Source organism: Myotis myotis, unplaced genomic scaffold (genome assembly GCF_014108235.1).
Source record: "Myotis myotis isolate mMyoMyo1 unplaced genomic scaffold, mMyoMyo1.p scaffold_m19_p_7, whole genome shotgun sequence".
NCBI classification, from domain to species: domain Eukaryota; kingdom Metazoa; phylum Chordata; class Mammalia; order Chiroptera; family Vespertilionidae; genus Myotis; species Myotis myotis.
Genome location: NW_023416379.1, coordinates 73,506,550 through 73,530,427, shown reverse-complemented (window position 1 = coordinate 73,530,427; position 23,878 = coordinate 73,506,550). Strand labels below are relative to the sequence as shown.

The 23,878-nt window shown below is 38.3% G+C and overlaps 1 protein-coding gene across 2 annotated transcripts in view; it reads left to right on the top strand.

Moving 5' to 3' along the window:
* The window catches only part of PRIM2 (DNA primase subunit 2), a 286,500-nt gene that overhangs the window by 43,605 nt on the left and 219,017 nt on the right, over positions 1–23,878 (top strand). For both annotated transcript variants that reach the window (XM_036317486.1, XM_036317488.1), the window contains 2 exons: positions 18,203–18,301; positions 20,324–20,461. In XM_036317486.1, the coding sequence (XP_036173379.1) occupies positions 18,203–18,301; positions 20,324–20,461 (237 nt within the window). The remainder of the gene's footprint in view (positions 1–18,202; positions 18,302–20,323; positions 20,462–23,878) is intronic.

Below are 23,878 nucleotides of genomic sequence, written 5' to 3'. Positions count from 1 at the left end.
CTTCCGTCTTCATCAGCTATTTCCTGAATCAGAGCTTGTCTGCCTTGCTTCTAATGATCTTGAAAACGTCCAAAATAACACATAGTTTAAAAACTTAGAACTAAGTAAAGTTGAACAATTTTCTACTGGGCTATGTTGTAAAGTGGGAAGGGCAAATTACTCTTTTTTTTTTTTGGAAGACATTTGCCAGTTGGAACATTGAGAAAGATTGAGTTTGGGAGGCCTTTAAATTGTGCACCAAAAGGTTATTGCAGAAGATAACATAAGGGAGATGTCATAAAGTAGAAAATTTGATGCTCAGTAATAGAAAGCCTTCTGAAGAAATAGGCATTCTGCCAATTAACAGGGTGCTTGAAATAAATAGTTTGGAATTAAAGAAACAGTTGCAAATTTCAAAGGTTTGATTCACTTAGTTCATAGGGAAACGGGAGAGGGGAACAAATTTCAGATTACTTTAGTTGTAAAGCATACTTACTATTCATTCAAGTTTGCTTCAACATATTTACTGATTATAGTTTAATTATGTGAAATCAGAGAGATTGTTAATCTAATATTTTAGGTTAAGCTATTGAAATAAAATTCCAAATATATTTTGATGAAAACAAATTACGATCATAAGAGTTCAGTCTTAAACTGTTGACTGTCCCAGTAGTCAGTAAATATTTCCCAAACTGGGTATAGTGTGGCTCTGAGTGAGCAGGAGGGAGATCCAGTGAAGCCTATATAGTCCATGGTGCCTGACCCTCTGGTCTTACCTAGTGAGGAACCACAACACAATTATACAAGTGTCTAATGCATAATAAAATGTTCTCATGTTGCCTTAGTTTGTGGGAAGTAGATCTGAATAACATAAGAAATCAGAAACTTCCCTGGGCTGGAACCTAAGAGCCAGAATCTACTGGTGTGCTGTTGGAGATGCTATTATAAACTGTGGCCCCCTCCACCCAGCGTATGCTTTGCAACCTTTGTGAAGGCTGGGCTGCAGACAGGATGGGTCTTGGGGTAATATTACTTTGCTTGACTGTTCATGTACTTGTCTGGAGGAACTGTGTCAGGGAAAACCGTTTTTATTAGTGGTACTGCTATTCTTAAATCCACTCAGGCATGAGCCTGTCATCTGTAACTTCTTGCTGTTTCCTTTCCATCTTTCTTAATTGGTTATCTTTTTCTTCCATTTCTGTCACAGTATTCTAGGATTATTTTACTTTAGCTTGTTGGTCTACTGTCCTAAGGATTGCCTGACAGCAAGAATGAGATACATAGAAATAACTGAACAAAAGACTCATTGAGATTTTTGATATAAAGTTGTTTCAGTTCTGACTGAGGGGAGAAGTAGAAGGAAGAGAAGGGAGAGGGAGACATTGCTTAATTGGAAGTGAGTTACTTTCATCTTCATTGCCCCACGTGGCTTTCCAGGTTTCCCCGTCTCTGGGGTGGCATCAGGCTATTCTCAGTAAATCTTCATGTTTAATGCTCTAAATGCTGCCCAGGACCTGTGTACTGCTGTTCTTCTCTAAGCCTCAGCAGAAGTCACTGCCATAGCAGTGCCATCGGTGACTTTCAGCTCAGTTTATCACGGTAGTTTGATCATGGCTGAGCTGGGCTCTGAAATTAGGTTCCTGGAAGGATCACCTTGCCGCCTCTCGTGCACTGTAATGCGTGTGCTTCTCCTCATTCTGCTCATCCGTGACTTAGAAGCGAGGCTAAGCCCAGGCCTGGTGGGTGTTCAGGCTCTCAGCTTTGCTCTCCCGCAGTAGCTTGCTGGACACCAGGCTTCTTCCTCTTGTGAGTGGAATCAACTTGTCTTCTTTTATAAGCTTTTTGCTGTGGTTAAATATTATGGTTAATTTCTAGATTAGCATCTTAACTATTGTTTGAATTATCTGCTGATGCGATACTTGGCTAATAGAAAGTGCTGCAGAAATGTTTGTTGAATGGGGTGGGCTGGAATGGAATGTGTATTTGATGTGTCTGGTCAGATTGTAATGTACCTAACATGTATCTGGTCCTATCATGGCCAGCTCGGGAATGACTGCTGTTTTGATTTATTCAGGAGACGATTAAGAAGAACTCTTGTGTAAATTAGCCATCTTTTTTTTTTTTTTAAAGAGATTTGTTTTCTTGTAGAAGAGAAGAAATGTGCTTGAATATAAGTAATTAATCTTTCATTTTAGTGTATTTCAAATGTGACTGTGCTGTTTAAAAAAACAGTAATAAAGTAATCAGATGATTGCTTTTACATTGATCAGCTTGGCGTAGTTACTGAGACATCAACTTACTAATTAGAATGTCAGGATATTAAATTAGTGTTCGTTTTCTAACTTTTAATGTTGTGGATGATAATAAATGATAAAAGAATTTGTGAGTTAACATACTATCCTGTCAATTTCGGTTAATTAACAGTTATACAGTGGTAATTATTTCCTTTTTTTATTTCCTGTCTATCTTTCCTAAAGATTTACCAATTATTAACAATTTAATGGAAATATTTTTTCTGCCCTGACCAGTATCTGCAATGGTTAGAGCATTGGCCTGCGCACTGAGGGTCTTGGGCTTGATTCCCAGTCAAGGGCACATCCCTGGGTTGCAGGTTCATTCCAAGCCCCATTCAGGGTGTGTGTGTGTGTGTGAGGCAGGCAATTGATGTATTTCTCTCACATCAATGTTCTCCCCCCTCCCTCCCTCCCTCCCTCCCTCCCTTCCTCCCTCCCTTCTTCCTTCTTTCTCGTCCTCTCTCCCTTCCTCCCCATCTCCTGTCCACTCTATCTAAAAGCAATGGAAAAAATATCCTCCAGTGAGATTAAATAAAATAATAAAAATAAATGAAATATTTTTTCCTGTATATGGCTCTTTTGTACATTTAAATGAAGAAAGTGTGTTGTAAGCATTGAATTGTAAATAGAAAATTGTTTTCAACTAACTTTTATTTTAGGTTGATTGTGTTCTGGTTATTAGTTATTATGTAGCAACTACCCTCAAACTAAAACAATGATTATAAAACCTAATATCAGAAATTAAAGCAAAATCCTAACCCTAACATTTTCAAACAATAACTATTTTATTACTAGAGACTCGATGCACAAAATTCGTACATGGGTAGGGTCCCTAGGCCTGGCCAGCAATCAGGGCCGATCTGTGGGGCGACCAGCGGGGCGATCGGGGGGTGGTGGGGGGGCCTGGCACCCGCCTTGTGCAGCCTGGTGCCACCCGCTTGCTGGCCCTGCCTCCTGCTGCCGCCGCCGCTGGTCGTCTCCCTCAGCAGGGCGATCAAGGGGAGGGGGGCCGCTGGCACCTGCCTTGGCTGGCCTGGGGCCTGCGGGCTGGGGGCAGGTCCTGCATTGAGCGTCTGCCCCCTGGTGGTCAGTGCCTGTCATAGCAACCAGTTGTTCTGCCGTTTGATCAATTTGCATATTAGGCTTTTATTATATAGTATATCTCACAATTTTGAGGGTTGGGATTCAGACTGGGCTTAACAGGGCACTTCTGCTCTATATGGTATCTGTGGGGTTACTTGGTTGGCAGGCAATCTGGCCTAGGGTATATAAGACAGCTCTATTGCCATGTTGGTGCCAAGGTGAGGACTTATAGAAGGCTGGACTCTGCTGGGATCCTCTCCATGTGATCCCACAAACTAGGGGGTTGAACAACTTCTTTGGAGTGACCCAGGACTCCACAAGAACAAGGCAGAAGCCTATACCTGCGACTGGCATGGCATCAGTTGTGCCATGTTGGTCCAAGTAGTCATAGGCCAGCCCAGATCAGGGGAGGGCAAATAGATCTCAGCTCTCAATGGGAAGAGTGTCAAAGAATTGCAGCCTTTAATCTCCATAGGGAGATTAATGATTAGGTCACAGTGTATTCAGGAAACAAGGTGCCCATTATAGAGCACAATGCTTACTACTGATATAAAACCTGTATTTATTAGAATTAGTAATAATATTAAAAATCATGATGTTTGCTCTCATTATTAGGGTCTTCCACAAATTTTTATTTTATTGATTTGAGAGAGAGAGAGGCATCGATTTGTTGTTCTACTTATTTATGCTTTAATTAGTTGATTTTCTTATGTGCCCTGACTGGGGATGGAACCTGAAACCTTGGGATCAGGCTCTAACCAACTGAGCTATCCAGCCAGGGCCTTCCTCCACAAACTATTTTATTTTATTTTGTTTTAAAATTTTTTTCCTCTACAAATTTTTAATTTCATTATAAAAGAAATGATTCTTAATGGTTTCATTATATATTGGGTGTTTTAAACAGTGTTTTCATTAATTATTTGTTTTAATTTTAGTTTTAATATTGTTGGAATTGTTAACATATATTTTTACCTGCTAGTACAAATATGTTTCATTTTAGGAAAAACTGATATTTAAACCATTTATTTACATTTATTGATGCATGTCCCTTTCCACAAAGGATTCGAGGTGACTTGTAACAAGACACACATGACAAATCTATATAGAAGTAAAATATAAATAGTGTAATGAGGACCAAGAAAAACATCAAATAAATGGCATTACCGTCTGCCCAGTGACTAAGCATCAAATCTAGAAGTCTTTTTCTCCAGACTCTATTTGCAATCTGTCTGTCTGTGTCGCCTCCCAAATCTACCCCAGATCTGTCCCTTTGTGTTCCTTCCACCAGTGCTTCTATTATCAGGCCACTATCATCTTTTTCCTAAACTATCAAGATAGCCCCGTAAGCATAAGCAGTAAATCAGATCTGAACTTTGCTCTGCCAGAAGCCTCTGTTTAATGCACAGTTCTTAGTATAAAAGTATCTCACCCAGGTCTGGGGCTCCATCTACCTCTGTAACCGCCTCTCACACCACCCCTTGCCTGCCACTGCCCTCGTCGGCCTTCTCTCTGTTCCTTCCATATCTTTAGGAAAAAGGACCTGTTGGTACCTTTGCACTTGCTGTTACCTCTGCTTGGGATGCTCTTGCCATGGCTTTGCAGAGCTGGCTCCTTTTCATGCAAGTTTCCATTTACAATATAACTTCTTCAGAGAGGTTTAATTGATCACAGAACTGAAAGTATACATCTGTTGTCCATCTATAGCACTTCTCGTTTTATTTTCAATCTAGCTTGCTGATAGTATCTTGTTATTTATTGTCTGTCTCACCCCATTAAAATATAAGCTTCATGAGAACAAGTTTTGTTTTTGTTTATAGTTGTATTCCATCTGCTGGAAGTAGTGCTTGGTACACAGTAGGTCTTCAGTGCTTTAGAAAGAATAAATGAATTCTACATAAAAAATTGAATGTTAGAATTAATGGTGGTATTTTCAGGACATGACAAGTGTATTTTAGAAAAGGTAATTCTTTCCTTGAGATTCAGGTGACACTGGTGATGTGTGTCAGAGTCACTAATGGACTTAAAAAAACTGTACAGCTGATCTTTGATCCCTAGGGCTAGGTGGCACCAAGAACCTGTAATTTTGAAAAGCTCCATGCAAATCCAAGGCACATTCTTGCTTAAGGGCCAAGGTGTGAGAAAGAAAGCGAGCTATGTGCATTCAAGTAGAAAACTTCACAATATTTATAAACATGATTGAATATTATTGATTGGAAGTTTATAGAATAACTCTCTGGGAAGCCTTATTTATATCTTTACTTTAGAGGCCAGTGTAATAGTTTACAGGTTCCAAAGTAGTATACCCAAGATGATAATTTGGGAGTATGAGAAGGAAATAAATAATACAACATATATTTTTAACCTCATTTTAAAACATTTTGGGGAAGGCTTATTTTGCATACATAATGTACAGTAATACATGTGTATAATTTATAAATAAGTATGCATATACTGGAAGTATGTGCTCAGCATATTTTATTGATAAAACTGTGTGATCCAAAGAGGCTGGAGATGACTCTGCCAGTAAGGGTAGCTTATGCAGTGGTAACAAATGATCCCTGGACCTGTGACCCCTGAAAAGGTTTGCTTCTTATTCATGCTCTGTATCTCCTGTGGGGCATCTCCAGCCCTGCTCTGTGTCGTATTGGCACTCACCTCGGCTGATTGAGCAGCCTGTATCTGGAACTTCACCAGGTGCTGTGGCAGAGGGAGGAGAGATGCAGGTAAACCATGTGCTTGTGAGTCTTTGCTTGGGGGTGACACATATCACTTCTGCTTAGATTTCACTGGCCCTTGTATGACCCTCCCTCAATGAGGGACCCTGCATAGGGCGAATAGCAGTGCGGTCCACACAGTCAGTCTCCACCTGTGTGCTTACTGTGTGGGACGCTGCCTCTCTGGAGCCGCTCTTGACCTCTGTTCAGGATGCCTGGCAGAGTGAGACTGCTCTCTGTTCCTGGTTTGATGAAGACTATAAAAAAGAAATAAAAAACCTCCACACAGCCCAGACCCTTAATTCTATGAGTAAGGTAGTATGAAAAATTATATGATTGTAAAATACAGAAATAACACTTCACCTATACTTTTAAAGCTTAGTGTGGTTTGTGGTTGACAAAAAGAGTATACCATTATACTCTGCCATTTGAAGCAGGTACTGACCATTGAATGGATGGGTATAAAATAGATCCTAAGGATTGAAGTGTGGGGATTTGTGAATAGTGCTGGAGAGAGAATGTCAAAGCTCAAATGCTCAGGGTCTTCGCTGGTTGAAAATTAATCAGAGTGAAGGTTGAGAGCATCTCCAGCACAGTAATGGAAGTCACCCGGAAATGTGATTCCATATGATTCCAGATAGAGCAGTTTGTTTATATACCTCTATTTAGGAAGCTGTTTATTTTGTGAAGCATGATATACAGCAGGTCCTTGAATAACACTGTTTCATTCAATGTCAGTTCGTGATAATGCTGATGATATGTCGTAGGAACTTAAACTCTAGTTTATATCAATTAGTCTATGGTAAAATTAGTTTCAGTATCAGTTGTTTTGCTTAAAGTCACAGAGCCTTCGATGATGGTGAGGACTTACTCTACTTACCTAGCTTATTTTACTAGTTTTGAACACCCCCTAAAGACCAGTTTTATGTTAGTTTTACTAATCAAAGTAGTAGTTTCAACTAATAAAGTTTATTGAAACCAGTTTAAATGCAGGAAATATTTCACTTATTCCTGGGAAAAAGCCTGGAAAACAGAAGGTAATAAAAATGTACATTGCTGATAGTAATAATAAATATTTACCATTAATTAAGGGCGTGCTATTTGTTATGTCTGTTTTAGAGCTTTCTGTATTTTATTTAATTTAAAAGCTACATGAAGTAGGTATTATTTTCTTCATTTTACTGTAGAAAGAGAGGTATGAAGAGGTTAATTAATTTGTTTAAAATTTGAACTTAGGTTTCTGCAATTACAAAACTATATACTTTCCACTCTGTTACTCTGCTTTTATAATTGTTCCACAATAAGTGTTTTTACTTTCGTACATGGATTCTTTGTTAGTAGAAGCAGGAAGCCATTTAATTTTGTCTTGCTCTTTTAGAGGATATTTTTGAGGCATGCATTGGGTAACCTCGTTAAGGGAGTCTGAGAAAATGAAATATGCTTATATTTTCCCAGTAGTTTTTTTTATCCAGAAAGCAGAAGAGAATACTGAGGATTATTTAAAAAAATTGAAATAATGAAGTCAATAGCAGTTTACACTAATTAGCAAAGTTTCATATAATCATCCTACATTTTTTCAGTGAGAATTCTTTGAAATTTAAATTTTGATTATAATTAGTTAAATAGATAAGTGAAGATTTAGAATATGTGTGACAAGTCAATGAACTTTATTTATTTTTAAAAATTGTTTTTAGAGAGAGAGAGAAGGAAGGAGAGAGAGAGAAACATCCATTTGTTTTTCTGCCTTTATGCATCATTGGTTGCTTCTTATGTGTGCCCTGACTGGAGATCAAACCTTGGTGTATCAGGTCAGTGCTCTGGCCAGGACCATTGATAAATTACTTTTTGTTTTTTGTTTTTTTTTAGAATAAACACCTTTATTACATGAGCTAAGATAGGAGGGAAGAGGATTTATTTGCTTTTCCAGGCCTTGATTGTCCTCAGACAGAACTCCAGCTCCTTGCCCTCGAGCACATAGCCCTCTGCTCGGCCACACTGGCCTGGTCTTGAAGAGATGCATGCAAGAAGCTTGCCTTGCAGGAACTGCTCCTTGAAAAGACTTAATTTTTGCATTCTTTTTCCTTTCATCATATTTCTTCTGAATTTTCTTTGATCGTGTTTTGTTTAAAATCTCTTCTTCCTCCTCCTGAGTTAGCTTGGCCCCCTTCTTGCAGCCCAGGGGCAGTGCCTGGTGGGATTCGTACCACTGTGGGTACAGTACGGGTCACTGAGCACGATGTAGCTCTCCACTAGGGTCTTGGTGTGGACCAGTTCATTGTTGGGTGCACTGGAGACAACATCAATAATCCTTGTTTTTCGTGTACGTTACTCTGAGCCTCAGGGGAAGTTGCCCACGCCCAGCCTCAAGGCTCGCTGCTTCTTACTGTCTCTCCCCACACGGACTGTGTGTATGCGGCGGGGTCCAATCTTAGTGTTGGCAGCTGGACGTCTCAGCTCATATTTTCACTTCTTGTGGCAGGGCTTTCTCTTGCCCCCTTCTTGTGGCGCTTGTGCCAGTTGTTTCGAGAGATGCCCATGGCTCAGCGCTGGCCGGAAAGAGCATGGATGAACTCTCTAATGCACCAAGGAAAAACAGAATATTACTGGAAGGCTAGAAGGCAGGATGTGACATGAATTTTAGATAGCATGCATGTGATTTGGAGTGCATGTGGTTACTTTGGATTAATGGTTTAGAAACATGTTGATTTCCTTAGAATTTTATCTGTTATTTCTAATCTAAGAAGACTAGATAATTTTTTTTGCCATGGGTTAGGGGGGTGGGGAGTACGTTTCAATGAAAGAAAATCTTATTACATTCTTTAATAATCTACCCTAGTTTTTATTCAAGGTCTTGAGATTATTTTTAGTTGAGTCTTGACTGAATTTCTAAGGCAGAAGACTATTTGACAAGTCAAATCTCTTGTAACTAATGTCATCTGTTGTATGACAATGGATCTGATGTATGCTTCCGTTGCTGCCCTGACATTTACTTGGTAAGCAGGTTAATTGCTTGTAAACACCTATGGTATTGTTAATACAAGTATTTGAATTGAGTTTAGGGAAAGGAGAGTATTATCCTAGAAGTGTTAGCATTACTTATATTTTGCCTTGTGATTTGTTTGGTTAGAACCCCAAATATTATTAGGACAAGCATCTGTATGTTCAAAGGTACCTATTTCTTTATTGCTGTAATAAATGATTATAAAAGGGCCATAGTTAGTTAACACAGTTGGTCTCAATTTAAGTTTTTCAGATTCAGTTAAAACTGGGCAAAAACTGTACAAGCAATTATGATTACCCTTACTAATGGTAGGGAGAATATTAAGACTTTATCTAATTTCAAATAAATGTCCACTGAACACATTAGAAATATATTTTTATATTTAAATTGGAAATTTCCTTAAAAATAATAAAAAGACCATCATGAAGACAGGAAGATTTCTTTTTCTCCTTTTACCATATCTTCCCGATCAGTTTGTTTCTTTATCAGCGCTGTTTCAGAATTACAGCATGGCTCTAAAAGTGATCTAAGACATAGCCACCTTCTCTCAGATATTATCAGCAGTGTGTGTCTTGTTGTGTATTTCAGTTTTGAAGGAATTCTCTTATGGAATGCAAAATAAAAGGTAAATAGTCAAATAGAGAAGTTACTGTCAGTAGGTAAATGTAAACAAAGCAAACACTAAAGCATAATAATCTGGTATGAGCTCTTAAAGAAATATTTGCTATTGCTAAACCATAATTTAAACAGTCTGGAGAGTTGATTATATATAATATGTGCTCTGCATTCTTTCAAAGAACTCTTTTTACCTATAAGATTTCTCATGATACCTAGTTATATTACATTTTTAGTTTCTGTATTTTTATTCTGTTCATTACCAAAAAGGGATTGAGGTGAAAATTTTCAATTGATGACTTTTTCTTGCATTGATTTTGATATTACATATTTGTTCAACTTTCTTTGTTTATTGGAGACTGCATGGCCTTGTGGGTTGGAAATCCAGTTTGGCTTCTATTTCTACCAATTAACCATAAAACTAAGATAATATCTACCCTGTCGGGTTGATGGTAGAATTAATTGAGATGGTATAAGTAAAATGGTTAGCATATTAACTAGCAGATGGCATGCATGGGCCTCAACTTTCACTGACTTTTGAATAACCTACAGATTGACACATCTAAACTACCTCCTCTATGCTGTCTTTCAACTTGCACATAATCAGCAAGCAAAAGTTTTGAGCCATCACACAGTGGTGAGATACTTGTCAGCCAGCAGTGACTCTGTTTCCATTCACTGCTATCATTGTCTTTATGGTATTGTTTGTGCAATTACTTAAGTATTTTATAGGGTTTTTCCTGAATGTACCCTTTATTTACTTATTTTAAAAAATATGTATTTTTTATTGATTTCAGAGAGGAAGGGAGAGAGAGCGAGAGATAGAAACATCAATGATGAGAGAGAATCATTGATTGGCTGCCTCCTGCATGCCCCCTACTGGGGATCGAGCCCTCAACCTGGGCATGTGCCCTTGACCAGGATCGAACCTGGGACCCTTCAGTCTGCAGGCTGATGCTCTAGCCATTGAGCCAAACTGGCTAGGGCTGAACGTACCCTTTAGAAATGGGCCACAGAAGGGTAGGGATGGAGTGATGGTGGGTTGAATGGGCAGTGCTTTGGGCCCAGCCTTACTTCAACCAAAGTATTTTTTTTCTTTCTAATTTCTGCAATGTAATATCATTCCAGGCAAGATTTCCTTTGAAGGAAGATTTTTGTTTCTAAAAACACATTTGAAAATCAGTTTCCTATTGTATTTCTACCTTCTATGGAAAAAGCAGAGAAAGAAATACTTAACTAATACTAGTAGTAAGAAACCTAAGTCTATGACTCAGTAGGTTTAGATAAATGTGTAAATCACTAAGCATGGCAAAAGTGGAGATTCTGCGTGTCTCCCGAATACTTTCGGACTTAAGCTGTCTTTAATTTTGGACTTAACAGTATTTTTAATTTTGAAGTAAATGAACAAATTAAAAGGATATGCAAGAAAGCAGTGAACGACTAGAAGTTGAAATAAGAAAATACCATTTATAATAACATCCAGAACATTAAATATCTAAGGGATAAATTTAATAAAATATGTGCAAGTATAAAGAAGGAAGTAGAAATTATCCATAATCCCTTTACCCAGAGTTAGTTATATCTTTGTGTAGGCCATTTCCATGCACAAACTTATACAGAGACATGCTTGGAATCTCTTAAAAGATTTATTTTACTTCACCTTTACCTAACTGTTTGAATTTATTTTCACCTAGCAGTATTTTGCAGATATCCTTCTATGACAGTAATCATAAATTTCCATAATTTAAAAAGAATTTTACTGACTGCACGATATTTTCTTATAACACAATTCATTTGCTTTCTTTTTTTACTTTTTTAACCTTTTTTTTTAAAAATATATTTCTTTATTGGTTTCAGAGAGGAAAGGAGAAGGAGAGAGAGATAGAAACATCAATGATGAGATAGAATCATTGATCGGCTGCCTCCTGCATGCACACCACTGGAGACTGAGCCCGCAACCCAGGCATGTGCCATTGGCCAGAATCGAACCTGGGACCCTCCAGTCCGCAGGCTGACGCTCTATCCACTGAGCCAAGCCGGCCAGGGCTTAACCTTTTAAACACTAAGAAGTATAAACATATCCAGAAAAGTACATAAAACAAAAATAAGTTTCTTAGATTATTATAAAGTGAATAATAGTCTGTCATTCAGGTGAGGAATAAAACATTGCCGTTACCCTTGAAATGCCTTGTTGTGTACCTTTCAACCAGTCTTTTCTTCTCTTTCCTAGAGGAAACCACTAGTCTGATTTTATGGTAACCTCCTCCTTACCTTTTTACTTTCAGTTGTTCATCTGACTGTTCATCCCTAAACTATATAATTTTCTGTATTAAGACAAATCTTTATGTAAATGAAATAATCAGGTATATTTTATTTTGTTCATGGATTATTTTGCATAATATATATTTCAGGTTATGCACATTGTGTGAAGTTGTATTATTTTTGTTGCTGTGCCATATTCTACACTGAATATGCCACACATTTATTCATTCTGCTTTTGATGATGAGTTTCCAGTTTTGGGCTATTATAAATAATGTTGCTTTATGGTTATATGTGCCGGGAGCCGGTCTATCCTTGCTGTTTCAAAGGACCTGGCATATATGGCATACTGTTCTTAAAATGTTTGCTCACCTTCTTGGCACTATGTGTTTTAACCAAGGTCTCCTCTCTGAGAAAGGTTGTTTCCCCAGGTAGGGATTTTCCCCTGAAGTTAGGGAGGGAATAAAACCCCTCAACTAAGTGCCAGGCGGGTAATTAATCACTTTAACTACGAACAATCATGCTTAAGCTACATAATCTTTACTCCCTGGAATGGAGATAAGAAACGCCCTAACCTTTGGAATAGAGATTGATAGGATTGGAATCAACTGGTATAAATACAGATGTAACAAGACAACAGGAGACAGAACTTAGAAGACAGAACCAAGAGGCACAGAACCTAGAGAAGAACCTAGAGACAGAACATGGCAAAAGATCCTGGACAGAAACTGGCCTCAGAACCTAGAGACAGAACCTAGCGAGAGAACATGGCAAAAGATCCTGGACTGAACCTGACTACAGAAATTGGCAAGAGAACCTGACTAGAACCTGGTGACTGAACCTGGCTGGAGAACCTAGCAAGGGAAGATGGCTACAGAACCTGGCTGGAGAACCTGGAGAACCTAGCAAGAGAACATGGACACATAACCTGGCTGGAGATCCTATGCAGAACCTCTCTGGAGATCCAGACCAGAACTTGGCTGGAGATCCTGGCTGGAGATCCTGGATGGGCTGCTGATCAGCTGAACGCTATCTCCGTGTCATTCCTTCTTCGCCAACTCCGTCCACACCTTTGGGGACCCCTGGACCTGCTGGGGTTGGACCCCGGCATATATGAATAATGCTTGTTCATGTTTACTTGTTTGTATGTTGTCTAAGGCATTGGTCTGAGAACTGGAACATTCCTGGTACTAGGAAACTTACAAATGTCGATTCTTGGGATCCACCACATACTTAAGAATCAGAAACTCTAGGGGTGGTGCCCAGTAATTTGTGTTTTAACAAGCCTTCCAGGAGATTCTTGTGAGTGATACAGTTTGAAATTCATTGCTTAGGGGAAGGGTCAGCAAAATATGGTCCCTGGGCCAAATCCCGGCTGATGCCTGTTTTTCACATGGCCTGCAAACTAAGACTGGGTTTTACATTTTAATTTAATTTAATTTATCTTATTTTATCTGTTATTTTGTTTATTTTTTATTCCTCCCTTACATTTTTGAATAGTTGAAAAAAAATTAAAGGAAGAATAAAATTTCTTGGCACAGGAAAATTATTTAAATGGAAATTTCAGAGTTCATAGGTACAGTCTTACTGTAACATAGCTGTGTCCATTTATTTATATAGGCTGTTTTCTTGGTGCAACAGGAAGCTGTACTTATGACAGAGATGTTATGGCTCGCAAAGCCTAACATATTAACTATTTGGCCTTGTTTGGAAAAAGATCCATAATCTGTGTAGACTAATAATCTTCTGGTTTACCCCTTGCTACATCCTTCAGAGTCCTAGAGAGTAGGGAATAGTTTATCCACTGTTGGCAGAGTGTCGTTGAAGCTGCTTTCCCAGCATCAGTAAGTGTAAAAGTGGACTTTAAATGACAGGCTTTGGCTGTTGGCCTGGCAATTCCTAGGTCACTTACCTATAATGCAGATGTGGTGGTCTAAATTACCTACTCCACATGAACTGAAACTAGGTGTTTCTTTATGATTCCATTGAGTTTTTTAATTCTTGTTCCTGAGGGTTTTTTTTTTTTTTTGTGGGTTTCTATAAGTTCTTTGTTTTCTTTCCTTTTCTCCCTTCCTTCTTTTCTTTCTCAAATACCTTATTATAGTTTCCCATTCATCAGCTGTCATCACCCTTGTTTTTTATTTCTTTATACACCTGTATGCTGAGTCTATTATTATTATTTTTTTCTCATTAAGTGATGTTTTATGGTGTGCCTTGTTACATAAAATGCAATTGTATTTTAAAATGTATTTGTAGGAATTCTTTGAAGTATGATTTGAGTTTGGTTCTGCCAGGTAGCTGGGCATTTGAATCAGGGACCACCTTAAAACCAATCCAAAGTTTGAGTTATTTCGAATGACCCATAGCATTTGTTCAGGAGGATCTCAATGAAGTGAAACTAGATACCCTACTTCCTGTGGGCATGACTTTGTATATAAGTCTTCTGTACTGTAAAGAAGATACTTTAAAACTTTTATCAGTATCTTTGATTTTTGTGAGAGATTGATCTGAATAATATAGATGGCTTTACTGAACCATTAAAGTGTACTGCAATTTATTTAACCAAATACCTGTTGTTGGACATTTAGATTTTCTTATAAATAACATTGTGATGAAGAAAAATTGTTCCTGGAAGTAAAACTGTTAGGGTCTGCATGTTTTTTTTTTTTTTTTAAATATATTTTATTATTGATTTTTTACAGAGAGAAAGGGAGAGAGATAGAGAGTCAGAAACATCAATGGGAGAGAAACATCGATCAGCTGCCTCCTGCACATCCCCCACTGGGAATGTGCCCGCAACCCAGGTACATGCCCTTGACCGGAATCGAACCCGGGACCTCTCAGTCCGCAGGCCGACGCTCTATCCACTGAGCCAAACCGGTTTCGGCAGGGTCTGCATGTTTTAATGCTGATTGAAATCTTTTGCCCTTTGGAAAGGTTGCCCCAACACTGTGTATCCTAAGTTTTCCTAACTTGGGCCATTTTAATAGAAAACAATACGACATTATTGTTTGAATTTACTTTTATTATTATTATTTTTTAAAATCTTTATTGTTAAGATTATTACAGTTGTTCCTCTTTTTCCCCCCCATAGCTCCCCTCCACCCGCTTCCCACCCCACCCTCTGCCCTTACCCCCCCTCCCCCACTGTCCTGATCCATAGGTGTATGATTTTTGTCCAGTCTCTTCCCGCACCCCCACACCCCTTTCCCCCCGAGAATTGTCAGTCCACTCCCTTTCTATGCCCCTGATTCTATTATATTCACCAGTTTATTCTGTTCATCAGATTTTTTATTCACTTGATTTTTAGATTCACTTGTTGATAGATATGTATTTGTTGTTCATTCTTTGGATTCCTTTTGTTTTGGGTTCTCTGCACTTTCTGGACTTGTAAGTTTATTTCTTTCACCTGGTAGGGGAAGTTTTCTGTCATTATTTCTCCAAATAGGTTTTGAATATCTTGCTCTAGCTCTTCCTCTGGTACCACCATAATTCGGATGTTGGTATGCTTAAAGTTGTCCCAGAGGCTCCTTACACTGTCTTCATATTTTTGGATTCTTTTTTCTTTTTGCTTTTCTGGTTGGGTGTTTTTTACTTCGTACTTCAAATCTTTGACTTGATTCTTGGGATCCTCTAGTCTGCTGTTGGGAGTCTGTATAATATTCTTTATTTCAGTCAGTATATGCTTAATTTCTAGTTGGTCCTTTTTCATATCCTTGAGGGTCTCACTAGACTTATTGAAGGTCTTACTAAATTTATTGGTGGTCTCACTAGACTTATTGAGGGTCTTACTAAAGTTATCGGCGGTTTCTAGAAAATTCTTGAAAAACCTTAAAACCGTGGTTTTGAACTCTATATCCAGTAGTTTGCTTTCCTCCATTTCTGTCATTTGTGACCTGTCTCTTTGTCTCCACATTTTGGCTGCTTTCCTGTGTTGATAGAGTGGTTTTCTGTGCTAGGTGTCCTATAGGGCCAAGTGGCTCAACCTCCCCAATTACCTGAGGTGGACACTCTTAGTGCACCCCTTTGTGGGCTTTGTGCACAGTCTTGTTGTAGTTAAACCTTGATTGTAGTTGGTATCACTGGGAGGAATTGACCTCCAGACCAATTGGCTATGAGATTCAGCAGTGTCTAAGGTGGGAGAACTTCTGTGCTGGAGACACCCTTATGGGGCAAGACTTGTTTCAGTGGGGCTTTGGTGCTCACTGAGTCTGTCCCCTGAGTGTGTCCCTTATGGATCTGAGGAGTTGTAATCTGGATGGTCCCACTCTGACCACTGGGTACACTGGCACTTGGATCTCTAAGGAGGTGCTAATTTAGCCTCTGCCTGAGGCTACCTAGCAGGAGGTACGGAGAGATCTGCAGATTCCTCTTCTTTGTTTGGGATTTGGAGGTGCCCAGATGAGGCCCAGCTGTGAAGCAATGCAGTCTCCTGTGGGGCCTTGGGCCTTCTTTTGGATGATCTGGGTCTCTCTGACCTAGCTGCAGTTTGTTAGGTAATTTTAGATTGCAAAGGGCCAGGTCATTCATATGCACAAGCCTCTGGGCACAGCTTGGATGGGGTGGGATCTCAGGGAATCAACAGGGCGGAGCAAACAGCTATGGCTGATCCTCAGCCCTGCCCTAGGAGTTCCAGGGTCTCAGTGGCCCGAGGTAATCGCTGCAGGCACCTCTGAGAGAAAGCTGCCCTCGAGTTCTGCCCGCTGCCAGACAGTCCAGTTTCTCCCTGTATGAGTCTGGGTCCCCAGAGACTCACCCGGAACTGGAGTTCAGAGCAGTCGGGAGCTTGTGTCTCCCTCCGGATTGTAAAAGACAACTGCATCCTCAGTTGCCAGCCCTTTCCATGTGCACCTCTGTACCTCTGCACATTACTTCCACACCTCCTCCGAGTCTCAGTGTGCTTTTCTCTTTCCTTCTAGTTGTAGAATTTCCACTCAGCCAGCCTTCCTGTGGTTCTGGATGATCTCCGTTTTGTCTTTTAGTTGTATTTTTGAAGTGGTTGTGCGAGGCAGCAATTTCAGGTGTTTACCTATGCTGCCGTCTTGGTTTCTCCCCCCTACTTTTATTATTTTCACCTACATCAGTGGTTCTCAACCTTCTGGCTCTTTAAATACAGTTCCTCATGTTGTGACCCAACCATAAAATCATTTTCGTTGCTACTTCACAACTGTAATGTTGTTACTATTATGAATCGTAATGTAAATATCTGATATGCTGGATGGTCTTAGGCGACCTCTGTGAAAGGGTCGTTCGACTGCCAAAGGGGTCTCAACTTACAAGTTGAGAACTGCTGACCTACATGAATAGTAGTAGCTGTAGTATACTTTTGGATTACTAGTACTTATGTCCTACTTCCAAAGGTTTTATTGAGAGTTACTCAGATGTCAAATGATGTAAATATTTCCCTCAGTTTGTAATTTATATTTCATCTTAATTTATAGATCTTTTATTTTTCTGTATAGAAGTTTATAATTTTTATCTAGTTAGATCTATCAGTCTTTTCTTTTTAAAGCCATAATTAGTCTGAGATAATAGATTTATAGTTGTTTCTAGCAAAACTAGTGTTTTAAGTTTGGAGTTGTTTTATGTGTCTAGAAAATTGAGAAATAGTTAAATCGCTCATAACTATAACTAAGTATTTTAATAAAAAAACATAACTCTTGAATTCAGATAATGCTCATTTTAAGTCTATATTAAACTGAGTTTTTATTTTTTATTTTATTTTATTTTTTTTTATATTTTATTGATTTTTTACAGAGAGGAAGGGAGAGAGATAGAGAGTTAGAAACATCGATGAGAGAGAAACATCGATCAGCTGCCTCCTGCACATCTCCCACTGGGGATATGCCCGCAACCCAGGTACATGCCCTTGACCGGAATCGAACCTGGGACCTTTCAGTCCGCAGGCCGACGCTCTATCCACTGAGCCAAACCGGTTTCGGCCTGAGTTTTTATTATAATTCCTTTGCTTTTATATTATAATACTTTCTGTTTTTCTGCTGCTCTTTTGGTATATGTTGTCAGAAAATGGCAGAGTAGAAATTTGAAAGTATATTGAATTTAATTTTTTAAAACTATTTGGCTTCCTTAATGCTAATACTGATTTAGTAATTATATTAGGAATGATTTGAAATATCAGGGTTTACAAATTTTATAAAAAATAGAGTCTTCACTGTTCTAGTGAAGGAAAGTATTGTATTGAAACTGAGTGAAGACTTTTACTTTTTTAAACAATATGAAATATGTTTTCTTTCAGATAAGTAAGGAAGAGAAGACTTTTTCAGAAAAGGATATTCTTGATTCATCATTCAGTTCAAGTGAAACTTCAGTCCCGGAGTCGGAGTCAGTTTATAAGGTATGTAAACTTTAAACTGCTTTCTAGGTTTTGTTAAATACATCACATTGAGCTTTCTAAACGTGTTTAATTAACCCATTTGTATAGCCTGTTGCCACCACAGCCTCTCCCACTCCTGCGCATATTTCTTCTTCACCCCACGAAGAGTGTGCCAGCATTGTATGTCGGGATGTCCTCCTACACAGACCTCCTAACCCTGCCTGGGCTCTGACCCTCCATTGCCTGCATTCTCTAAAAGGTTTCCTGTGGAAAGACCTTCTTTAACCCACTCACCCAGGTTCCAGCATTTTGCTTGGGCTACCTCTGCTGCTCTCTGTCCCTTAGCACAGATACCTGCTTTGCTTGAATCCATTAAATGGTTTTTGGAACTAAATAGTTCTAGAGGGGAGAGCTGAAATTCATTTTAAAATTTGATAGTTGCAACCCCCCAGTTTCCTTTGAAAAGAATGTACTCAACATTATTGGTGAGTGCCAGTGGCTTTAAATCCTGCCTCCACATTAGCTCCCCATTCTGACTTCCCTGTTCCTACCAGTTAGGCCATCATTCAGTCAACCTTCCAAATGTAGAGTTTGGGAATTAACATTTATCCCTCCCACATCACACATTTCCCATTACTCTGCCTTCACATAATCTTTTCCTTCTGCTTAAGCATTTTTATTTCCATTGTGACTACCCTGATAAGTTAGAATCATGGAATATGAGAGCTAAAGAACCCCTAAGGGTCATTTAGATGATCCCTTCCTGCCCTGTCCAGGTTTTAAAGATTCTATATTTTTATAAAATTTGTAAACCCTGATATTTCAAATCATTTCTAATATAATTACTAAATCAGTATTGTTATTAATGAAGCCAAATTTGTTTAAAAATTTAAATTCAGTATACTTTCAAATTTCTACCTATAAACCTTTACCACTGAGGTTTAGAAGCAGTAATTAAATGTTCCAAAATCATAAGTCTAGTGAGTAATAGAGCTTGGATTAAAACACATTTCCAAACTTCTCCTTTCCTTGCCTGAATTATTGTAATAAAGCCTCTTACTTCCTTCTTTGGTATGTCCTGTGTGAGTTACCTGTTTGGTGCAGTGTCACACATGTACTGCCCCAGAGAGCTGTTTGACTTTCTCTCTGTGTCTAACTTGTTTTCTCAACTAAATGATGACCTACTTCAGGACAAGGACTGTGTCGTAGTAAAAACTATCTGTTAAAAAAAGCACATGTTCTATTTATTATGTGATGTCATTGAGTATATTGAAGAATGATGGGCATATCGATTTAATAACTCTTACTTTTTAATAACTTGGGAAAATAGATAATTTGGGGATCTTTTTTTTTTTAACCTAATTTTTTCTCTCATTTTTGAAAGGAGAAAAAAAAACAACGGATAGTAAGGATTATTTTCACAGTTCACTAACATATTTCTGATATCTTAAACTTTTAGTATAGTTCATAAGACTTTATAAATGTATAGTATATTGTTTTTTTAAAAACATATTTACTGGCAGCTACTTATTTTAATAGCAAAACTGAATGCTTATTATTATTTTTATTTCTTATTGTTGAGATTAGCATTTGCAATATATTTCTCTAGAGAAAGAAGGAAGTATAGATGAAGAAATTCGTATTACTTTATTTGTTAGTAATTTTCAGCACTGAACATATTGTGTACACGTTAGGATTCTACCTGATGCAGAATAAAATGTGAAGTATATCGTATGAGAGGAATGCAATGTGCTTAGAGGGCTTGAGCTGGTAGTTTGAACTCCTGGGGACTATAATTTGTAAATTCATTAGTTAAGTAAAGACATCTACTCTGAAATAAACACATTTTTGGATTGCCTCTTCTTTCTTGTGCTAATTGTTTACATTTAAGGAGTGTAAATTGATCTTCCTTTTCTTCTGATCTGTGGGGATTGATGAATTTCTCATAGGAAGAATTTTATTTAGACTTGGTGCATATGAAGATTTAGGAGGATTTCAAAATGACAGGCACTGCTTATTCTCCCTGTTTCACTCTGAATTCAGATCCCTTTTGCTGATGCCCTGGATTTGTTCCGAGGAAGGAAAGTGTATTTGCAGGATGGCTTTGCTTATGTACCATCTAAGGACATTGTGGCAATCATTCTGAATGAATTTAGAACCAAGCTGTCCAAGGCTTTGGCAGTAAGTATTTTTCTTTTTTACTCTATTTCCATATTCACTTTATTTCCACATATTCACATTTTAATTTATAAAGTGGAACCTCAGGTCTCGAACTTAATTCTTTCCGGAAGGCTATTCGGGAAATGATTTGTTCAAAAATGGAATCATTTCCCTCCCCATTAAAATAATGAAAATTAAATGAATTCAATGGAATTGAATTAATCCTTTCCAGACCCCAAATGATTCCCTGTTTAAACCTTTCTTATATAAAGTCCATGTCTAATGTACTGTTTAATCTGTAAATAAACACTCCTTTTCTTACATTTATCGAACCACCCCTACTACTTTAAAGGAATCTCTGCCTGTCTTTCTGGAGGTCACTATGCAGCATCTTCACTTTTCCCGTATTGCTTCCATCCGGCTGATTACTTTTCATTTATCCAAATCAATGAACACTTTCACACCCTTAGCAACAGCAGCACTTTTGATGGCCTCTTTATGTTTTAAAATTGTGCTAATCATCCATTTGGCCAGCAACAAAAGCAAAAGATACCCGAAAACACAAAAATGTTCAGAGCACAATTTCCTGATATGTTAACAACAGGAGGTTCAGGGGTAAACTGACTCATATTCAGCATTCTGTCCTTTGTTTGTGGCCTGAGAGATTTTTTTTTGTCATGTTGAGGTATTAGCATGAAAGGGTTATTGGTCAAGAACTGAAGTTTTGTTCGACAACCCAGACTTTTTTTTCCGTGAATAACTTGCTTGAGAACCGAATCGTTTGAGATGGGAGATGTTTGAGAACTGAGGTTTGACTGTATAGCCTTGGTCGTTTTGTTCTTTACTTCTTAAGAAATAAATTAATTTTTATAATGATACTCAAATTGCTTATGATGTTGTACTGGTAATTCTAGAACTGTTAGGTTTTTATTTGTTTCTACCCATAGTTAGTTTTCTTAATTTTTCTTTCTCTTGGTAATATTAATGGAGAGCTCATTAATTTTGTAAGTGGGTTTTTCAAGGTCCTGTTTCTTTTGCTTAGAGATGGATTTTATATAAGGCCCTTCACATTAGAGTGGCCTTTGGTGGATGTAACCCTTAGATTTTTGTTCTAAATTGATATTTTGGGTCAGTAGAGGGCAATGTAGAAGAAAGTCTTTATATTAAATAGTAAAAACAGTGATATGATAGTGCTGCAAAAAAGAGCCTACTGCCGGGTGAGATTGGTGCTAGCTGTGTTGAATATATAACATGATTGGTGCTTTTTAAGAGATTTGTTGGAACTGTTATACTTAGGTATAACATCTTAAAAATACACACAAAAATTGTAATATTTTTTGGTGTAAATAATTTTTATTACTGGCTCTTCTGGGTTAACTAACATGTATAATTCAGCTATATCAGCATTTGGGAAGACTAAAATATTAACTCTGCTTTTATGAAAGAAGGCACTTTATTTAAATACATAGCATTATAGGTGTTTAATAACTGTTAATATTCTTCCTCTTTCCCTAATCTATGTGCTATTGTTGCTGTTTTTAATCAGTAGTGTTGATGTTTTTCAATAGTTTCTTTACTTGTCTTGTGACTTATTCTGGACCATAATCTATTTATAGGTAAAGATAGTATCTTTCCTACTGTCAGTCTCTGTAGCAGACATATTTGCCTACTGGTGGTTGTTCTCCTTGTTTTATTATTGGTTTTGTTCACCCACTTTGCCTGTTGACATGTTGGACAGCACTTCTTTATGTGGAACAGCCATGTACTTTTCAGGACAGTGGGTATCCTTAGCTCTCATCCACTAAGTGCCAATAGTGGTCCAAGTCCCCATAACAACCAAAAATATCACCATGTATTTCAGAAAGCTGCTGGAGTGTTGGTATCATCCTTGGACCTATCATGGTGGTTTCTTCCTCCTTTCCAAATTATTGATCTGTGCATGCGATACAATGTAACTCTGGCTGAAAATAAGAGAAGTTAGTTGTTTGGGGGCTTCTGAAAAAAGCTTTCCTTGCTAATAAAAATGGGCACATGCATATTTGCTAGTCAACTTAGTTTCCTAACAATCTTATGTACAAAGAAGACTATGTGGCAGATTTAAAAAACTAGAATTTTTATTTATTTCAGAAACAAAGGGAGAGGGAGAGAGAGAGAAACATCCTATACAATAAAAGGGTAATATGCAAATCAACCGAACAATGGAACGACCGGTCACTATGACGTGCACTGACCGCCAGGGGGCAGATGCTCAATGCAGGAGCTGCCCCATGGTGGTCAATATGCTCCCACAGAGGGAGCGCCATGTAGCCAGAAGCTAGGCTCACAGCTGGTGAGCACAGCACTAAGGATGTCTGACTGACGGCTTAGGCCCGCTCCCCATGGTACATCCCCAAGGGCTCCTGGACTGCGGGAGGGTGCAGGCCGGGCTGAGGGAGGCCCCCCTCAAGTGCATGAATGTAGTGCACCAGGCCTCTAGTCAATGATGAGAGAGACTCATTGATCGGCTGCCTCCTGTACACCCCCTTCTGGGGATTGAACCTGCAACCCGGGCATGTGCCCTCACTGGGAGTGGACCTCCAGGTTCATAGGTTGACTCTCAACCACTCAGTCACACCACCTGGGCCATGTGGCAGATTTTTGCAATCCCTCCTCCCCTCTTCTTATGGGCAGAAGATGGGGAATATAAATATACTGAGATTAAAGACAGAACTCTGTGAGTTCCTAAGTTAGGAATAAATTTATTTTTTCAGCACATTACACTTAAGCTTTGTCCCTTCCTCTCTCATTCTTTAACCCTTCCAACATACTATAAGAATTTTTAAAATATTTTTTTAGAAATTTGAAGTAATCACAAATGTACAGAAAAGTTGCAACTAAAAAAACAATAATGTTTTTTTTAGGGAAAAAACAATAATGTTTCCCTAAATCATTTGAGAATAAGTTCCCAACCTTACATCTCATGGCTCCCAAAACTTTAGTGTGTAATACCTGGAAACACAGATGTCCTCCCCATAACCACAATTCAACTGTCAAAATAAGAAAAAGAAACATCAGATCGTGGCTACCATCTAATCCTCAGACCCCTTTCACTTGTCACCAGTTGTCTCATTCATGTCCTGTATTTGTCCTAAATCAAATGTGCTATTTAGTTATTGTCTTTTTAGTCTCCTTTTGTCTGGAATAGGTTCTTAGGTTTTCCTTGACTTTCATGATTTTGCTACTTTTGAAGGTTGTAGGCCAAGTTACTTTATAGAATAGCTCTCAATCTGGTCTGATATTTTTGCATGTTCAAATGCAAGTTATACATCTTGAGTAGGAATATCATAGAGGTGAGGGTATATTCTTTTCATTGCATCCTATCAGGTGACACATGATTTTGATTCATTCCAGTTTTGATTGACGTTATTTAACAGTGTATTTACCTGTTCTGTTATTGAC